Below are 19,091 nucleotides of genomic sequence, written 5' to 3' on the forward strand. Positions count from 1 at the left end.
GGTGAGAAACGCATGTTGTTCTTTTTAGGCATCGTGGAGTCTGTTCTGACTGAACGGCCCTACGTACAACAGACCGAAACCCTGCCCTGTGCGGCCTCATCTTCACAATGGTCCAATCGTGGAGGCCATTGCGGCAGCCACTGTGCAGGCCGTCTGGTTGAGGGTCTTCGTGTCCCCTGCCCCTCTCCTTTACCACGCAGGATGTCCTTCTCCAGAGATGGTCTCTCCTGATATAACATGTCCAAAGTATGAGAATTCTGGCTTGTAAGACAGATTTGTAGATTTTCCCCCCATCTATACTTAAAATATTCTTTGCTAACAACGCAAGTTACATCGATTCTTCTCTGGTCTTCTTTATTCATTGTGCAGGCTGCACATGCATGAGGTGATTCAAAATGTTGCAGAGTGGGTCAGGCACACCGTGGTCCGTCCTCAAAGGGACATCTTTTGCTCTGCAACACTTTCAGGATTTGCAGCTTTGCCGAACGCAATATGTCATTCGACGTCTTTACTGCTGCTCTCACGGCTCTGGCTGCCGACCGGAAAGAATGCGTGCGCTTCTAGTATTGGGAAGAAGTTCATATAACTCAAAGCCCATTGTGCTTGCCCCTGTGGCCTAGAACAAGGAAGTCATTTCACTTGACTGCTGATATCAGCGGTCATTTCAAAATGCTCCATGTGTTCACGGGGGCGTGATATTTGAGAAGTTCTCTAAAAATCTGTGCATACTCCTGAGACCAGGTTGCGCATGTGAATAGCATCTGATCTATGACCATGGTCAGAGAAAGAACATTGGGAACAACTTGCTATTAGTCGCTTACCGATCACCATGCTTCAAACAAGAACAGTGAAGGTCAGGGCAGCCCCATGGCCTGTCCAAAGGAGCATGATTGATTCATGTCAGAGATGGATGCCAATACAAGTGGTGCAAGAATGTGGGCCGCCTGCTCGTTTTCCCACACGTCAGTCACTAAGTTTTACAAGTCTGTGCTAAAAATCAAACTCACTACCAACAGAGCGTGTTTAATCTCATAGATCCCTCCATGAAAGGCCCTGGGAGGTGCATCGTGAAGGAGATCCCATCAGTGGAGTGAAGTCGGGGCAGGGCATACAAGGGGTGTTGACGAGCCAGACAATTCCTTGGAGCCCATGCATCCAGCATGCCACCCTCCTTGCAATCCCATGTCCCCCCAAGACTCCCTGCTGGGGGACACAGTCCCCTACCAGAACTCTCCAGTAAACAGCAAACCGTCCTTACAGTGTGCCCTGAGATACAAGCCACACCACTCTCTGTCTCCTTCCATGCCCACAGCAGCCCTGAGAGATAAGCACAATTGTGCCCATTTTACAGGTGAGGGAACTGGCGTTCAGGTGAAGGAACCTTCTTCCATCGCTCCTGAAGCAGAGCTGAGAGCCAAACTGGAGTCTCTGGCTCTGATTTCGGTGCTCTGTCTACAACTCATACAGGCCTGACTTGCTTTCTCTCACTCTCTCTCTCTAAACACGCAAGGCAGCTTCAACAGGTTCATGGAAAATGGAATGCAAAGGTAATGGGACTTTTCCCCCCACGACCTTTCTGAAGACCCCTGGTATGTGTGGATCACCCACTGTGCCAGGTTTGGAGATACAGTGGCAAAGAGGCACCGACCCTGATTTCAAGGAGTTTATGGAAGGAGAAGCGTTGAGTTCCAGCCTTCTTACCCCTATCATAAAGCAGCTCATGCCCGCAGTCAGGTCTCAGTGCTCTCCAGCCCCGGCGCAAGCCAGAGAGGGGCAGAGCAAGGCAAAGATGCTGTGTACAGAACACCTTCCGAAAGAGCTGCACTGCCAGAGCCAAATGCCTGCAACTGTGTTTTTCCAGGAGAAACCACTTACCGAACGGTCCCTGAGGCCCATGCTGCATTTCCTGTGTTCCAAAGAGCCAAAGGGCAGCAGACCTCAGCCAGCGCCCCCCTGCCAGCCTCTCTCTGTGCCCGGGATCTGGGCAGAGAAGCAGCAGGCATTTGGGTGAACGAACAGGGTTGGCAATGTGGGACGTCCCTGCAGTGCCCACTTTGTGGCGTCCTGCGGAGGGGTTAGAAAAATAAAGACAGACGGTAGCTACACTTCCCCATCTGCCAGCACGTCAAGGTGGAGGAGATGTCCCACAATGCACCAAGTGAGCTCCTAGAGACCTGCAGCCAGTTCCGAGTTACATAAGAAGTTTCTCCTGGAACAAGTTGTGTGCTATTGCTAAACTTCTTGTCTCGTCTTGTCTTTTCACGGCGACGGAACTCACGCAGCTCTGCGCTTCTTCCTCAGGTCCACAGCCTCAAGTTTTTAATTAATGAATCATTTTATCGGGGGCCCTTATGTATATTATAACAGTCCACACATCCACTATATTAAGCAATAATGTACACATATTGCCATCAACAATTTCAAAACGCAATCTTTCTTCTTGAGCCCCTTGATCTTAGTTCCTCTTTTTTCCCAACGATGTCCATTCTTAACAGTTGTTTAGTGAACAAATGAAGGCAGGATCAGAAGCTTGCTTTTAGCTTCAGGAACTCAAGAAAAACTGATCATAGAATGAGCCCCGGTAGCATCGTGGTTTCGTCTTGGGCTGTGATCCGTATGGTCGGCATTTTGAAACCACCAGCAGCAGCTCCACGGGGAAAAAAGACTGGGCTTTCTACTCCTGTAAACAGTTACAGTCTCAGAAACCCACAATGCAGCATTATGAGTCAGCATTGACTCCATGACAGGGAGATCTTCCTTTTCTGGAGCCCTGGTGGCGCTGTCAGGTAAACATTGGACTGCAAACCAAAAGGTTGGTGGTTCAAGCCCATCACCTGTTCTTCAAGAGAATGATGAGGTTATCTGCTCCCTAAATGTTTTCCAACCTGGAAGCCTGATAGACAGTCTCTCTAAGTCAAAATCAACTAGGTGGTAGTGGGTGGATTGGAGCCTGCCTTGTTGTAGCTGCAACTTCCTTTGGGTTATTATGGTCAGCAATGATACAATAGGAGTGATTGTGAAGGAGAAACACTGAGAGACAGGATGGGTGTCAACTCCAGCAGCAGAAACACTGGGAAGCGAGGGCAGCAGTAAGAAGTGGGCATGGTCTTCATTCATCAATTTACACAGGTTGCCTGGTGGTGATGACAGACAGCCCCTGCTCAACACCCCAACTCATAATTGCTGGGCGTGTGATAGATACATACAAGCATGGAGCCCTAGAATGCACTGGCCTCATTCTAGCTTTCACTGTGGACACTCACTCAGAAACTCACCGCCATCCAGGTAATTTGGACTCATAGTGACCTCATAGAACAGAGTAGAATTGGTCCTGTGGATTTCTCAGACTCTAATGCATTATGGGAGTAGAAAGCCTCATCTTTCTCCCATGGAGTGGTTGGTGGTTTTGATCTGCTGATTTTGCGGTTAGCAGCCCAACACATAACCACTAGGCCCCAGGCTTCCAAAGTGGGCACAGAAATGGTCAACTGTACACTTTTCATCTCATGGGAGAAGCAGGACCATCCAGGGTGTCTGTCCCCAACCACTGCTTTTCCGCAATGACAGTGGTTCAGAGGGCACCAGGCATAACGGATTACTGCTGCATTAACAAGAACCCTGCAATGGAGCAGGTAGCTCGTGACCCCAAGGAGCCCAGGCTGCTGGGAAGCTATCCATTCTATCCATCCACATCATAGAGGGGCAGCAGGGAAGAGAATAGACAGGCTGGGGCTGCTCAGAGGAATCGCCCTCCAGCCCCCTCAGCATGAGTGACAAAGGAATGATAAGGAATTTCCCAGCCTCAATCCCTTCCGGCATGTTCCTGACCACACTCGCTTTAGGAGTACCAGGTCTGTCTGTGTGCAGAGTAGTGTGCACCCAGTGAACCTGCCACCTCTTCCCATTCAGTATTCAGGGCTCCCCTTCTCTGGGAGAGCTGGGAAATAATGTGGTTACAACTGGCCAGCATGAAACAGATGTTTCTAGAAAATGAAAGCCAGGCCAGTAGTGAATGAGGTCTGAACACGGGACAAAGCCTTGAGCCTTGGTTTTCTGCAAAGGCTGTTTGCCCTCCTTCCTGAGAGAGGGGAAATCCCTTTGGCATCGGACAAGGTGCAGGCTGGCCTGCCAGGGGAATGAAATGCCTGTGGCCAGCCCTGCACCCAAGTAATGAGGCTTATTTTGCATGATCAGACACAATTCATTAGGACAGGGACAGGCTTCTGAGACACCCCAAGTGGGGAGGCTGCTCCTGCCATCAGAGCCCAGCTGTGTGCTCCCGGCATGTGTGAAAGTGAGTTGGTTGGTGGCACTCACATCTCTGTCATTATTTTCCCTGAGGTCACCATCATCCCCCCAGACTGGGCTGCATATTTCTGCTCCCAACCCCTCACCACTCTGCCTGCAGGACGAGTGTGAGCCCTGCGGTGGGTGAACAGGGGTGCAGGGTCCTGGGGTGGACGGCTGGTGGACCTGGCCACGGGCTCCAGAAGGCCAAAATAGAAAGGAACTGTGCCACTCTCTGCTACTCGGTCCGTTCAGTGTCCGACTGACATCAGGCAAGTCCCAAGAGAGAGTGCCCAAACAGGTTGGCGTTCCCAAACTGGCACAGGTTGGGGTGGCCGGGGGGTGGGGGGGACAGGATTTTATGCTCTTTCCCAAAATACCAATATGAATGTTGTCATTGTTAGGTGCCAAGGAGTCAGCCCAGTCCATGGTGACCCCACACACCAGGGGTTCAAACATTTGCATGCAGTTCTCATTGGCTGGTCTGCAAGGAGATTCCCAGGCCTCTCCTCACTTTTTCTTCAGCTGCCTGGAGCTCCTGGGTGACATGTTGGGCTGCTAATTTGGTTTCAAGCCACCAGTCACTCCGTGGGAGAAAGATGAGGCTTTCTACTCTGTGAAGCAGCGGTTCTCAACCTTCCTAATGCTACAAACCTTTCATACAGTTTCTCATGTGATGGTGACTCCCCAACCATAAAATGATTTTTGTCTCTACTTCATAACTATAATTTTGCTACTGTTATGAATCGGGCGACCCCTGTGAAAGGGTCATTCAATCCCCCAAAGGGGTCACGACCCACAGGTTGAGAACTGCTGCTGTAAAGAGTTACAGTCTCAGTAACTCACAGGGCAGCTCTACTCGGTCCTGTAGGGTCACACAGTCTCAGTAACTCACAGGGCAGCTCTACTCGGTCCTGTAGGGTCGCTATGAGTCAGAATGACTCAGTAGCAGGGGTTTGGTGAGCTTGGTCTTAGTCTGGAAGCACCATAGAAACCTGTTCAGCCACACACGAGCCCCCAAGGATAAACTGGTGAAGTGTTAGCCAGAAATCAACCCACGTCTCCCAAAGAAAGCCCACTGCCCTCAAGTCCATTCCAATCGATAGTGTTGTCTTAATAGGACAGAGTAGAACTGCTCCCGGGTGTTTTTGAGATGTTGACCTCTAAGTGAGCAGACAGCCTTCTCTTTCTCCCTCAGAGTGGATGGTAGGTTTGAACCACCAACCTTGTGATTAGCATCCAATACTCAACCCACCGTGCCACCGGAGCTCCTTGTCTCCCAAATAGAAGTGACACATTCTACTAACTGGGCCACCACTACACTTGTAGATGCCAAAGCACTCCCAAAAAAATGGCTGGAGAGAAAAACACACAGATCTAAAGGGCACTGAGAGTTTTTCAGGGACAGAGCCAGAAGACATCATTCAGGGCACCCAGAAGAGAAACACTTGCCGCTGTCATTTAGACGCTTTGTGTGGGTTAATTGTGTTAGACGGCCGACAGTGCGCGTGAACACGGTGGACGGTGCATGGGGGTCAAGTGCGTAGCTGTACATGACCGAGCAAAACTAGCAGGAGAAAGCTGCATTCACAACACCAAGTCTTCCATTTGACTCCACTTCATAAGAAGCTGTTTGATCACTGACACAAAGGGGAGACCTCGCCAGAGCGTGTTCGGGTGCTATGACTGTATCTCACCCTAGGGACTGTGGCTCCCAGAACCTCTTGTTCGGCTGATGTCATCTAGTGGAAAGAGCATACCCAGCTGGAATGTCCTGAGGCCATCATGCCAGTGGGAGCCTTTCAGAAGCTCATGATGCACATTTGGGGAGCAAGAGACGCTGCTCTGGCCATCCTGGCCGGACAACCTTTACTTCCTCCTCTCCCATCGCCCTGCGTCTTCCAAAAGCAAGTCTTTCTCCGTAAGACAAGAACCTCATCTGCTAACAATGGTACTTGCTTGAATTGAGGGGTGCCCTTTCATAAATACAAACAGTAAAGAGCCTGGTGCCTCTAACAAAAATAGTCACGGTGATGATTCAATTGGGAGTTTTGGGGACTTTGAATTCATCTTGCCTCTCTGTGCACCTTCCAGAAGCCCAAATACCACCATTGAGTTGATTCTGGCTTCAAGTGATCCTAAAGGACAGGGTAGGACTGCCCCCGTGGTTTTCCAAGACTGTAGCTCTTCTCAGGAGTAGAATGTCTCATTTTTCTCCTGAGAAGCAGCTGGTGATTTCGAACTGCCGACACTGTGGTTAGCAACCCAGTGCGTAACCACTATGCTACTAGCGCTCCCGAAAGAGAAACTTTGCTCAACATGATTTCTTTGATCCCAAGTACTGTTGTGACAGAAACACAAGAACAACAACAACAATAATGAGGAGGCCAAGGCAAAAGTGACCGGATAGTGTGTGCTAGCTCTGCCGACCACTGCGGACAAGCTCTAAACACCGAGCGTGACATTCATTTTGCCCTTGTAGTCACGCTCCAAATGCACAGTAAACACAAGCTCGGTTACCTGGGCAGGTGTTCTTGGTCTGAATGAATCCACCAGGCAACTAAGACCCCCTTCACTCAGGGGGCCGCCTGGGCATATGCAAATCAAACAAATCATCCCCACCTTCCTTTCGGCTGTAACAAATACCTTGAATAAGTGGCTTTAAGAACAGAAATGAACTTTGTTGATTAAATGTCTTTACTTTGTTCTTTGACATGCCAGTGGAGCCCAGCTACCCGACTGAAATTCATACATGTCTGGTTGCACCTAAATAGTTGCCTCTTGTCTCCCCTTATGAGTTCCATCTTTGTCTCAGATGCTTTGATTCTTAGATCTGCTTCGCATCACTACTTTCAGGACCTTCTCTTTCTGTGTTTACTAAATTCTGTGAAACAAGAAGAGAAAAATGTGATTAGAAAAACCCAAACATCCTCCAGAGAGTACAAGCACTGCTACATAGACAAAGACAGTGATGCAAAATGCAGCTGCTTGCTGGCGGATAATGCTGCAGGGCAAGAGCCTGGTGGGCTCATCTATCAGGCAATTCAAGGAAGTACACATTCAGTGTGTAGGCAGGAGGAATGTAGTGTGAACACATAATATAACTTCATTTCTCCATGAGATTCTGTTTGCCTCGCTGTGATGTATGTGAAGGATGTTGCAGATCCCCACGTGTTAGCAAATAGTTAGAAACAAAAGGCTCCTTTATTTCCATTAGCTGTGTGTATCAGTCAGGACAGTTGAGGTTATACTGCAGGAAAGAATATTCTGGTCGATCTGTTGTCCTTCTTTTTTCACCAACAGGCACACTGACCCGGTCCCTAAAATGACCATTCCTGAGCAATTGTACTCCAAGGTCACACAGACTCTGAAGCATCTGAATTCCCACCTGCCCAATGGCAGCCATGTTGTTTTCTACGGCTTAGCGAACGGAACCTTCCTCTGGGATCATCTACACGACCGATATCATCCTCTTGGTACTTGACTGTTTTACTACTTAATAGCATCTCTGTGTAGACGGGGTTGGATGCATACCGAGTTTGGCATACACACACTTCAGGTGGTATAGCAATGCACACTCACACTGCTGCCCCACTTCATGGCTCCTAACTGATGAGCAGAAGAACCACAGACACAGTGTCTAAAGGTCAGTACCCAAAGGTGGGCAGAGTCAGCCAAAGTCAGAAAGGGCAGAAGTACTTACTGAAGAATTAAGACCAATTGAAAGGTAAGAGCTTAAATCAGGAGCTCTCTTTACTGAAAGTGAGATAGGGGAAGAGTTGATGAAACCTACAAAGACACAGAGCTCTGGGTCCAAGGGAGGGATTTCTCCATCCCTCAATGGAAGTAAGGGCAGTGCCCCCTAGTGGCCAGTTAGGATTCACTCCTTGAGGGTATGCTTGCAGTCCCTTGACGTCCAAATGCCTTAAAGGTCCCCAGGAACGTCCAGTGACTGCTCCAGCAGGCCAAGTGTTTTCCAAATATTGCAGAAGTGGTGGCAATTCACATTGGGGGTGGGGGGTGGGGGGCTGCCAGGCTGATGCCTAAAGCAACCAGAGAGATTAGTATTTTAATTAATGAATTCCATTTTCTGAGTTAAAAACAAAGGAATTGAAAGAAGTCGGGTCGCTGATGACAAAAGTTGAGTCATAGCCCAGCATAGCCATCTGCTCCACCCAGGGACTTCAGGATGATGCCCAGCTCAGGGCCACCATAAGCTGGGTGTGGCAGGGTTCTGCTTTCTGCGTTTCATGGGAGAGTTTTCTTTTCAAAAGTTCATTGTTACGTGCCCTCTGTGGGCTGGCCACTATCCTAGGCCTGGGGCAAACAACAGTGGACAAACAGCCATACACCTTTGCCCACACCGGGCTTATATTGTCATAGGAGAAAGACTCCCAGTGTATGTACAAAGGTAGTGGGTGTTCCAGGAAGATGATTAAGCAGGAAAGGGCTAAGGGGGGTGCTGGCCTCGGTCTTCTCTGAGGACTACCTCCCAGAATAGACCTAGGTCCCCTCCTTCAGCCCCCTATCGACAGCACCCCTGCCGGTGAAGTACAAAGCCCACCCTCATGCCACTGGACCCATCTATGTAGACCAACTAAAACGAACGGGTTCTGGGGGTTCAATCTATTTCTCTGGAGTTAGGGGGGCAATCTAAATGAGAAGGACCTGAACCTCAGCTCTTAGCACCCTCCTCAAGGGCAGGAAGAGGACAGTAATCTTTCATGCTTGAGAGCATCAGAGGGTTGTCACCCGCATATTTAACTTCTTTGGATCCTTTCAATCTCCCTTTGTCCCCACACAAGCCCATCCCCCTCCCTCTTCCCTCAGTAACCCCCATTCTTCTCCACAAAAGGCGCGCAGATCCTGTAAGTAGCTCTCCAAGCACTACAGCTGGCCCCTCCATTGTGGGGAAGACAGAGGATCCCCAAATTCCAGCCCCCCACCCATAAGGCTAAAGTCGTTTTCCTCTTGAGTCACTTGAGTGCATCTAAACAAACTCTGCCCAGCCGCTCAGGAGGATCCCTCCTGTTAGTAGAACTATGATCCTGCTCCTCAGACATGCTAACACCACCTGGTGCAGATGGTGACGCTCTCAACTGCTAGCTGAAAGGCTGGTGGTTCGAATCCAACCAAAGGTACTTCAGGAGCCAAGCCTGGCATTCTGCTTCTGAAAGGTCGTAGCCTTGACAACCCCAGCGGGGTTGAGTTCTACTTCGAAACACAGCAACATCAATTCCATTGCAATTGGTTTGTTTTTTGCTGGATTTTGTCTTGTTATGTTATGTAATAATGACTCCAGACTAGTTTGGAAAGGCTTCCAGGCGAGAAGGGCAGTCTGGGGGCTCAACATCGACTTTGGTGGATTCTATGATCCAGTGGCGCTCAACCAGGGGCAATTATGTCCACTCCGCCCAACCCCTCAGTGACCACCGCCGCTGGTGCTGCTACTGACAGCAAAGTCTAGTGGATTCAGGCCAGGGACGTCGTCAAACATTCCTCCCTCCCCAGTTCCCACAGCCAGACACAACCAAGGGTTATCCAGCCCCCCATGTCAGTCACGACCCGGTTGGAAACCCAGCTCTCGGTGTTGCCTGCGCGTCCCCTGTCCTGCCACTGCTCACTCCAGCAGAAGAGGGGGATGGCGGGAGGGCTGTGCTCTGATGCACGGTCTGTTTTGAGACGGGGAGGTACAAGGAACCATCAAAATTGTGTTTAAGGGACTTTTCTGCAGTGTAATCCGGAGTGTGGCTCGGGGTTACCGCTTCTGACGGTTAACATTTACCCCGAGCCACACTTGGGATTACCGCCAGGGGGGTTAAGGTTTTGGAATTATTACTCACATCCTAAATTATCCCTGCCGCCTGGTTGCCATGGGAAATAAATTATAAATTCCTTGGTGAGGCACCTCGGTCCTTCCTGGAGAGACTGGGGGAGTAGGTGTGGTTTGGCCAGCTTCCTTCTTCCTCACTTTGCATGGCTCCTCATAGCTCATCCAGGGGAGGTGAGAGGCCACGAGAGAAGCCACGTGCTCTCTTCACCTGCTCCCACTCCACACCCAACTGCTGTGTCTTCATTCCCACCATGACCAGGGATCGATGGATTCCCTGAGAAGCCATGCCTCTCGGTGTGTCTGCATGTACTGGGACTCCATGCTGTGGTGGTTCCTAAGCTCCGAGTTGACATCAGACTTGTCAGAGAACGTTTTAAAATAGAGATTTTAGTCATTGCTCTAGAGAGCAGATGTAATGAACAAGCTCCGATGGGTTGCCCCATCCCAAACCTGTAAAACCGTTCACCACAGATTACTTAAGTAAACACAAGTCACCTCTTGCTTGCTTCCCTGGCTTAGTAAGGACTCCATCCCTTCCAGGAATTGAAATGTGAAAAGACACTTTGATTTCAGTTGGAAGATGGTTTCGGGTTGGGAGAGAGATAGGTGCCAGCCAGACCCTTGATGTGGTGAAAAAGTATGAAATTGTTCGCTCCACATTAGTAAGTAAGCACCATGTAACCCTTACTTATTGGGTAATTACCTGCTTATTGGGCAATCTGAAATTGGGTCACTGTCACCTTAATCGATAGCCAGACACATGAATCTGATTGGAGGTGGGGGGTGCTAAGTGTTGTGTGCACGAAAGAGGGAGAGGAGATTTAGTCACCTGCTCTTGCCATGTGTTGCCTGTCCTCCCTCGAGCAGGGCAGGCAGAGACTCCGTCGGACCATTCAGCAAAGAAATGGTTAAACGCCACAGCATCTGTCAGACTAATAATCACCCCAAACAAACAACAACAACAACAAACCAGGTTCCCAGTTCCCTCCTGCGTCTCTGCACGTCAGCCAGGTCTGTAAGTCACTAACCAGTCAGTGCCTCACTGCCAAGAGCTGGGATGGACCCCACAATCTCTGGCGGCCACGAAGATGTCTGGTGAGAGGCTCTTTCCTCTGTGAAGAAGTACCCGGGAGGACGGATTCCGCATTAGGATTCTACTTACCTAGATCTTCTGGGAGGAAGTGGGAAAAGCCAAGGCTGGCTAGTCATGAGTCCTCTAGACAGCCACAGCCTATAACAAAATACAATCATTGCATAGATCTATCTGTGGTCCCTAGTGTGTGCTCTGGGAATAAAGAGACTACGAAGATGGAATCCTTGTCCTCAAAGGAGAAAGAAAAGAAGTCCTACCTGGATGCCGACAGGACAGTTACAGTACCACGTAACCACAGCGGCAGTACAAGCTAGGGGACTTTGTTCTGGGAGTCGTTGGGGATTGCTGATTGCTGATTGCTAAGAAGCCTGTAAGAAGCTCTTCCTTGCGGAATCTCTGGCAAAAAAAAATTCATTTCGAGTGTTTTAAAATAGCTTGTCAGTTATATTTTGTGGCTGCCTCTCTCTGAGTCTGAATTAATGCAGTTTCACTAAGGTTTAATACATTCACGGAGAGGTGACTCATCTTCGTTGGGACTCAGTTTTTATGGTGCCTAAAATTTCAATTATGTTCCAAGCATTAAATAAATACCAAAGAGCCTGCCCTAAAGAACTGACAAATTACTGAGACACCAACTTACAACTACAGCCAGCTAGGGTAGGACGTGTCCTTTCATCGATGGAGGGCACCTAGAGCGACCAGAGGTTCCGCCTCTGGCTCCCCCACCCCCACCCCCCAAGGACCTTCTGGCCTCCGGTTAGTTGGCTTCTGGATCCCTGCTAACTTCTGGCCAAGGTGGGACAGTGCTTCTGCTCCACCCTTGGAAATGGCCGATCAACTCTCTTAATTCACTTAGCTGCTCTGATGGGGAGACGCTCAGACACGTCACGTGTTGTCTTGTGTATGACACGTAATTAGCCATCCTTCTTTCTACCAGGGCTCCTCAATATTATAAAATGCCATTGATGTGGCAACAATAGAAGGTAATGCCTTCAGAGAAAGAGTAGATGGCTGATTGGCATAAGAATAACAAAAAATAACCCTTTTCCCTTTCTTAAAACCATGAGCCCCTCTCAAGCAAGCAGCCTCCCACGGGACCAGCCCCAGAGCCACCCACTCTCCAGCAGGCAGAGATACCAGAGAGAAGGGAACACAGCTCATTCACTAACACCTCTCCGCTCATCTCCCACGACACTGACGCCTCTAGCCTGTCCCGCAGACTGAGCTACACCCACTAAGGATTTTCCCTTGAACGACCCGGTCCAATTGGACCAGCCCTGGGGGGAGAGCGAGACCTAGAGCTAGAAGCAGGAGCAGAACCCGGTGGCTTGGGAAGCCTCTGCAGAGCAGACATGGCTCTGCTGTGTCACCGTGACTTTAATGGTGGTAATAAGCCTGTGGGTCCCAACTGGGGATTCACTCACCCACACAGAAAGATCATATATTGTTTTTCTCTCTGACAAGAAAATTGAATCTATCTTTCAGTCTAACTGATCTGCGGTATAAGTGAAAAATAAGACTGTGTTCCATCCCCTTCAATCTTTCTCTTCGCTCTGAGATAGCTCCTATTACTTCCCTTTATTTTGCGAGCGTGGTGTACGTGTTAATGGATACAGCATCAGTCACTCGCCTCTGAGACTCCAGGAGCCTAAATTTTATGTCTCCGCTGCAGCAAGCACGTGGCATAGCTCGGGGGGGGGGGGGGTGTTTGCTGGAGCAGAGGAGAGAAGCAGAAGGTTTCAGTGTACCTGCCCAGCTGCAAGAGGGAGGAAATGGGCCTCACAGATTCTGGAGCTACCGGTGAGGCTTGGGAAAGCTCTACCTGAATGCGCATATGAGGCCCTCAGATTATTACTGTGGTGGTTGGCACAGGTTCCCATGCCTCGTGACCCCATGTGCCCCCAAACAAAGCACTGCCCAGCCCTGCACCATCCTCACAATTATTGTGATGCTGAAGCCCATTGCTGTACCCACGGTATCAAGCCATCTCCTTGAGGGCCTTCATGGTGGTTTTGTTTTTCTCACCGACCCTCTACGTTACCAAGCACAGGGCCCTTTTCAAGGGACTGGTCCCTACTGCTAGCATCTCCAAAGTACAGGAGGCCAAGACTCCCCGGTCTCTCTGGAGAGGAGCCAGGAAAGGAGGAAGGCCCTCGCGGGATGGATTAACCCAGTGGCTGCAGCCATAGGCTTGCACAGAACCACAATGGCGAGGCCGGAGCAGGAGCAGGCAGTGCTGTGTTCAGGTGTACCTGGGGTCTGAGTGGGGACCGATGGCCTTCACGCCAACAGCGTGGCAGCATCCGATTCGTATGCAGCTAACACGTTCCCACGCATCCAGGACATTCTGGCTGTGCTTCTTCCAAGACAGATTTGTTTGTTCTTCTGGCAGTCCGTGATATGTTCAACATTCTGTCCCCAACCCATAATTCAAACGCATCAGCTCTTCGGCTGTCTTCCTTGTGCACAGTCCAGCTTTTATCTGCTTGTAAGGTGATCAGAAATACCATGGCTTTGCTTGGGGACTGTACCCCTTAAAGTAACACAGTTGCTCTTAAACCCTCTAAAGAGCTTGCGGCAGCAGATTCGCCCAGCACAACCCATCGTTTGATTTCTTGGCAGATGCTTCTAGGGTGCCGATCATCTTGATTCTGGCTGTTTTTGTTGCTTATTGTCTCTGCACCAATCCCACCTCGAGGCCACCTCCTGTCTCACAGCATGGAACCGCTCCAGGAGCTTGTCGTGACTGCCATCTTAATGGAAGTCAATGGCCAGGCCTCTTCATTCATGTTACCACCGGATGGGTTCGAACTGCTATGAATGCCACCTAGGGACCTTTCTTTATTCTTATGTCCCTTGTTCACCTACATCAAAAATTCAATGCATAAACATGACCTGCTAACGAGAGATTAAATAGGATTTCCTCTGAGCGATCCTCCATCCAGGGCCAGGCTACTGTTGTTGGCTAGAGTGGAGTTGGCCTTCGACACTTGGTGACACCACGCACAGCAGAATGAAATGCTGCCAGGTCCTGGGCCATCCCCACGACGGATTGGTGTGATGAATAGGATTTTCACTGGCTGGTTTTCAAAGGCTCCACTGACAGACGGCGGTGCTGCACCTAAGGTGCTCTGGCCAGGAGCCGAACCTGGATCTCCCACATGGAAGGCCAGAATTCTACTACCACTGAACCTCCAAGGCCTCATCCAGTGCCATGGAGGAATACTTAAAGTGATGGCCCCCTACTCCAAGAGCCACCGGAGCAATGCTCAGAGTCAAAGCAGCAACCGATACAAAGTCTTAGCAGACTACGTTCATCGAGTTACAGGTTTGGCATGACCATAAATTCCTGCCAGGTCCTTGGTCAGGTGAGATCAGGATGTTCCCTAAATTGGAGAGAGATTTGTCAACAGCCACCTGGAATGCTCTTGGTGGCCCCACGGGCACCTGACATTTCATATATGGCTGGGAGAAACTGCGGCTCTTCGAAGTCTTTGTCAGAGTTATTCTGTGCTCATATAAGAAGTTTTAAAATATATATTTTAAAACCAACAGCTACCGCTGAGTCTGTTCTAACTCATGGAAACCCCAAATGTATCCAATTAGAATTGTGTGTCCTAGGGATTTCAATGTCTGGATTTTCAGAAGTTAATTGATAGGCCTTTCTTCTGCAGTGCTTTGGGGTGGATTTGAACCTCCAACCTTTTGGTTTTCAGCCCAGGGTGTTAACCCTTTGTACCACCACCACCCCACATCCTCTTGTCCTGGTCTCTATCTGCTCCATGCTCCTCTCCCTCATCCCTGGAGTCAGGTCCCTAGGCCCCCCCTGGCCCATAACAAGAGCTCTAGGTGGGCATGAACTGCTCAGGTCCCTCCCAGGCTCTGGTCTGAATGCCTAGTGCCTGGGCTGGAAGGAATGCACATGAAGCCGAATGCAGCACCAGGGCACATCCTGTCTGTGCTACTGTCTGCGGGGGAGGAGAAGTCTCTCACTGCTTGTGACATCCAAGACCTCTCTGTCTTCCAGGCCAGCTAAATAAAGACGTGACCTATGCGCAGTTGTACTCCTTCCTGAGCTGCCTCCAGGTGAGCTCCCACCTTGAGTTCTCTTCCCCCAAGGTTACCCTCCCTCTTACCTGTCACAGGTCCCCTTTAATCAGCCATGTTTTCATGCTCCCAGGTCAACCCTTGCCAAGGCTGGATGTCTGCCAACAAGACACTCCGGACTCTCACGTCAGAGGTACAACAGTCGCAGTCCTGGTGATGCCATCTCTGAGCACCTTGGCCTGGGTCTTCTGCAGTGTTTCATGGGGGATAAGACTCTGTCGAGCAGGGTGACTGTCTCCAAGATAGTGAAGAACAACCTCCAAATGCCGGCGTGGGGAAGAGGGGGTGTGCCCTCTCTCTACTTCCTCTGTCTCTCTCTGGTCCCTCTGTCACTCTCACTGTCTCTGTCTCTGCATGTCTCTCTCATGTATGCATGCCCACATACATACGCACACACACCTTTTAAAGTGGTCCTAAGCCTATTTGTAGAGATGGAGAGAGCTAAGTAAAGGTTAGCCTAACTAATAGCTGAGAGAATTGAAGCAAGTGAAGACCAGATACTTTGAAACCTTGCTCTCTTCGATGAGAGAATACATTGTACAAGCAAAAGGCACACCTTTTGCCTCTGGGAAATGAACTCTTTGAAAAATATTTATTGGAGTAGCTTTCTTTTTTTTTTTGTGAATGTTTAGCATGATCTCTGAGATCATATAAAAGTGATTTTATTACTGAAATGATCAAAGCAATACCAAAATAAATAAAATAATATAAAGATCTTTCAATTGCCCCATGACTCAACTCACAGTCAATTATCTACCCACAACAAATCCTTATCAATCCATGTCCCCACAAATTTCCCCCATTCCAAATTTATTTGGGAGTTTTAGTTGAATATAAATTTCAGATTTATATATATTTGCAAAATACCTCAAGAATTATTGAAGTCTCTGCCCTTATCCACCAATTGTCCATTTGTTGTACTATTTTCTTTATTTATTTCCCATCTCCACTTTCACTCTTTTTTTTTTCCAGAACAGGCTAAGAGTAAGATGGAGACAGAAGGCCCCATTTCTACTACTTACTTCAATGTGAATTTCCCTTAGAAAAATAATATTCATCATAATCACAGTGTGAATATCATTATGAGATTTTTTAATTGATGGGATTATATTATGGACTCCATATCTAGCCCTATCAATTGTTCAACTATATAATTACTTTTCTCAAAGAACAGAGGCTGAGTTCTAGATCACTCATCATATTGAACTGCCATGCCTATTCAGTTTACTTTAATTTATAACTATGTTTATTATTTTGGGGGGGGTGTCTTTTTATTAAGATTAAATAATAATAATAATAGTGATAATATGACAATAACAATAGGGTTCCTGGGGGAAGGGTAGGGAGAGAGGGAATAAAGGGGCGTTGATATCAAAGAGTTCAAGAAGAAAGAAGATGTTTTGAAACTGATTGTTCAATTATGCTTGATTCATTTGAATTATGAAATCTTATGACATCTATATGATGATTGATAATTTTTTGGGGGGGTTCATATATTTTATTTTTTTTAATCTTTTTATTGGGGCTCATAAGGCTCTTATCACAATCTGTACATACATCAATTGAGCAAAGCATCCTTATACATTCGTTGCACTCGTCACTCTCATAATTCACCTTCCACTTGGGTTCTTGGAATCGGCTCGGTTTCCCTTTTTTTCCCCCATCCCCCTCCCTCCCCGATCCCACTCCTGGTCCCTTGATAGTTTATAAATAATTATTATATCTTATCTTACACTCCCCGGCGTCTCCCCTCACCCACCTCCCCCTTGCCAATCTCCCAGAGAGGAGGTTACACATAGATCTCCGAGATCGGTTCTCCCTTTCTACATGCCCTTCCCTCCTGGTGTCACCACTCCCACCGCTGGTGTTGAGGGGTTCGTCTGTCCTAGATTCCCTGTGCCTCCAGATCCCCACTGCACCGCTGTACATCCTCTGGTATAACCAGGTCCGCAAGGCAAGGTAGGATTGGGGTCATGATGATTGGGAGGGGAGGAAGCGTTCAGGAACTAGAGGAAGGTTTTGAGTTTCATTGTTGCTACACGGAACCTTGAGTGGCCCATTTCCTCCTCACTACCCCTCTGGAAGGGGTGTCCAGCTGTCTATAGGTGGGCATTGGGTCCCCATCATGCACTCCCCCTCTTTCACGGTGATGTGATTCTCACCACCACCCCACCTTTGATGTTGGAGACCTGGTCTCCATGGAGTAGCTTTCTAATGACCACAAACCTAGGGCTGCTACCATGGAGATGACTCGGATTCGTGTAGCTATCTCCGGCCTCTGAAGAGAGCTGCCTCCCAGAGGGTTTCCAAATGTTTCTAAGCAGATCTCCAGATGTCCTTCCAAGACACCTCTGGGTGGTGATCTCAAACCTCCGTCCTTTCTGTTTGTAGCTGAGCACATCAAAGGTTGGCACCACCTAAGGACTTCTGTTGCCATGACCAAAGGAAACTTGGAGAATCAAAAGCACAAAGAGCAATGATAAAATCATCAAACTCCCACTCTCTCGGGTTATATGTAAAAATCCCTGGTGGAGCAGTTGTGCGTTAGTCTGGGTAGACTAGAGAAACAAATTCATAGACACTCATATGTGTATAACAAAGAACTTTACATACAGGAGCTGTTGAATATTGAAAATGCATCCGATCAAGTCCATAAGTCTGATATTAGCCCATATGTCTGATATCAATCAATAAAGTCCTCTTCAGACTCACAAAACACAGGCAATGATGCCATATGCAGGACAATCATAGGCCAGTGGTTTTGCAAAGTCTTGTGGATCCAGTGGCGGTAGAAACATCTCAGCACTGACAGGGGTCCCCATGTGGCCCCTCCAGTTCCCAGGACATACGTCTGTCAGCGTAGTGCCATGTGTCTTGTCAGTAGAGCGTCTCCAAGGGAGTGAGCTGAGAGAGTGTATCTCCCGCCTCCAGGGAGGAAAATCCAGATTTTCCAGAATTCTCAGGAGAAGGCTATGCCCACACAGAGGCCTCATTGGCTATGATCCGATTGACAGACTAAACTCCACCCCATTCACTCTTAATCCTCTCAAGTCCCAAATTGTCACCAGATTATGTTATGCATTGGAGTGCTAGCAACTAACAATGGGTCATCAGTTCAAAACCACCAACTGCTCCAAGAGAGAAAGATGAAGCTTTCTGCTCCCATAAAGAGTTACACCTTTGGAAAACCACAGGATCAGGTTTACTCTGTCCTAGAGAGAGAGTCACTATGAGTCACAATCAACTGGACAGCAGGTGGTTTGCTTATATGCATATATGTCCTTCTAACATGATTACCACTAACAGCATTCTCAACCTGTGGGTCGCAAACCCTTTGGGGGTCAAATGACCCTTTCACAGTGGTTGCCCAATTCATAACAATAGCAAAATTACAGTTATAAAGTAGCAACAAAAATAATTTTATGGTTGGGGTGTCACCACAACATGGGTAACTGTATTAAAGGGTCGCCGCATTAGAAAGGTTGAGAACCACTGATTTACAGCATCCTTATATAAAGGCACCATGATTTCCTTTCTCCCTGGAGTTGGATGTGTAGATTTCTTCCCCATTGAATTACTCGAATTAAGAGCAGCATGATGAACCTTCTTGTGCGTGTATCTTCATGTGCATTTCCTGAAGACAAATTTCTGAGGGCCAAACTACCAGGTCAAAGAGCTACTGGTCTTTCAGGATTGATTCATAGTGTGAGGCTCTTTTCCAGAGAGGTTTAAACAACTGGCATTTTTTTTTCTTCTTTTTAATTATTTTAT

The 19,091-nt window shown here is 48.4% G+C and overlaps 1 protein-coding gene across 1 annotated transcript in view; it reads left to right on the forward strand.

Annotated features, from left to right (window-relative positions):
- AOAH (acyloxyacyl hydrolase) overlaps positions 1–19,091 on the forward strand; it is a 248,111-nt gene that overhangs the window by 211,730 nt on the left and 17,290 nt on the right. Inside the window, exons 16-18 of the mRNA XM_075557546.1 lie at positions 7,591–7,763; positions 15,241–15,299; positions 15,394–15,453. Of these exons, the coding sequence (XP_075413661.1) occupies positions 7,591–7,763; positions 15,241–15,299; positions 15,394–15,453 (292 nt within the window). The remainder of the gene's footprint in view (positions 1–7,590; positions 7,764–15,240; positions 15,300–15,393; positions 15,454–19,091) is intronic.

The sequence above is a fragment of the Tenrec ecaudatus genome, chromosome 9 (assembly GCF_050624435.1).
Source record: "Tenrec ecaudatus isolate mTenEca1 chromosome 9, mTenEca1.hap1, whole genome shotgun sequence".
In the NCBI taxonomy this organism is placed as follows: Eukaryota; Metazoa; Chordata; class Mammalia; order Afrosoricida; family Tenrecidae; genus Tenrec; species Tenrec ecaudatus.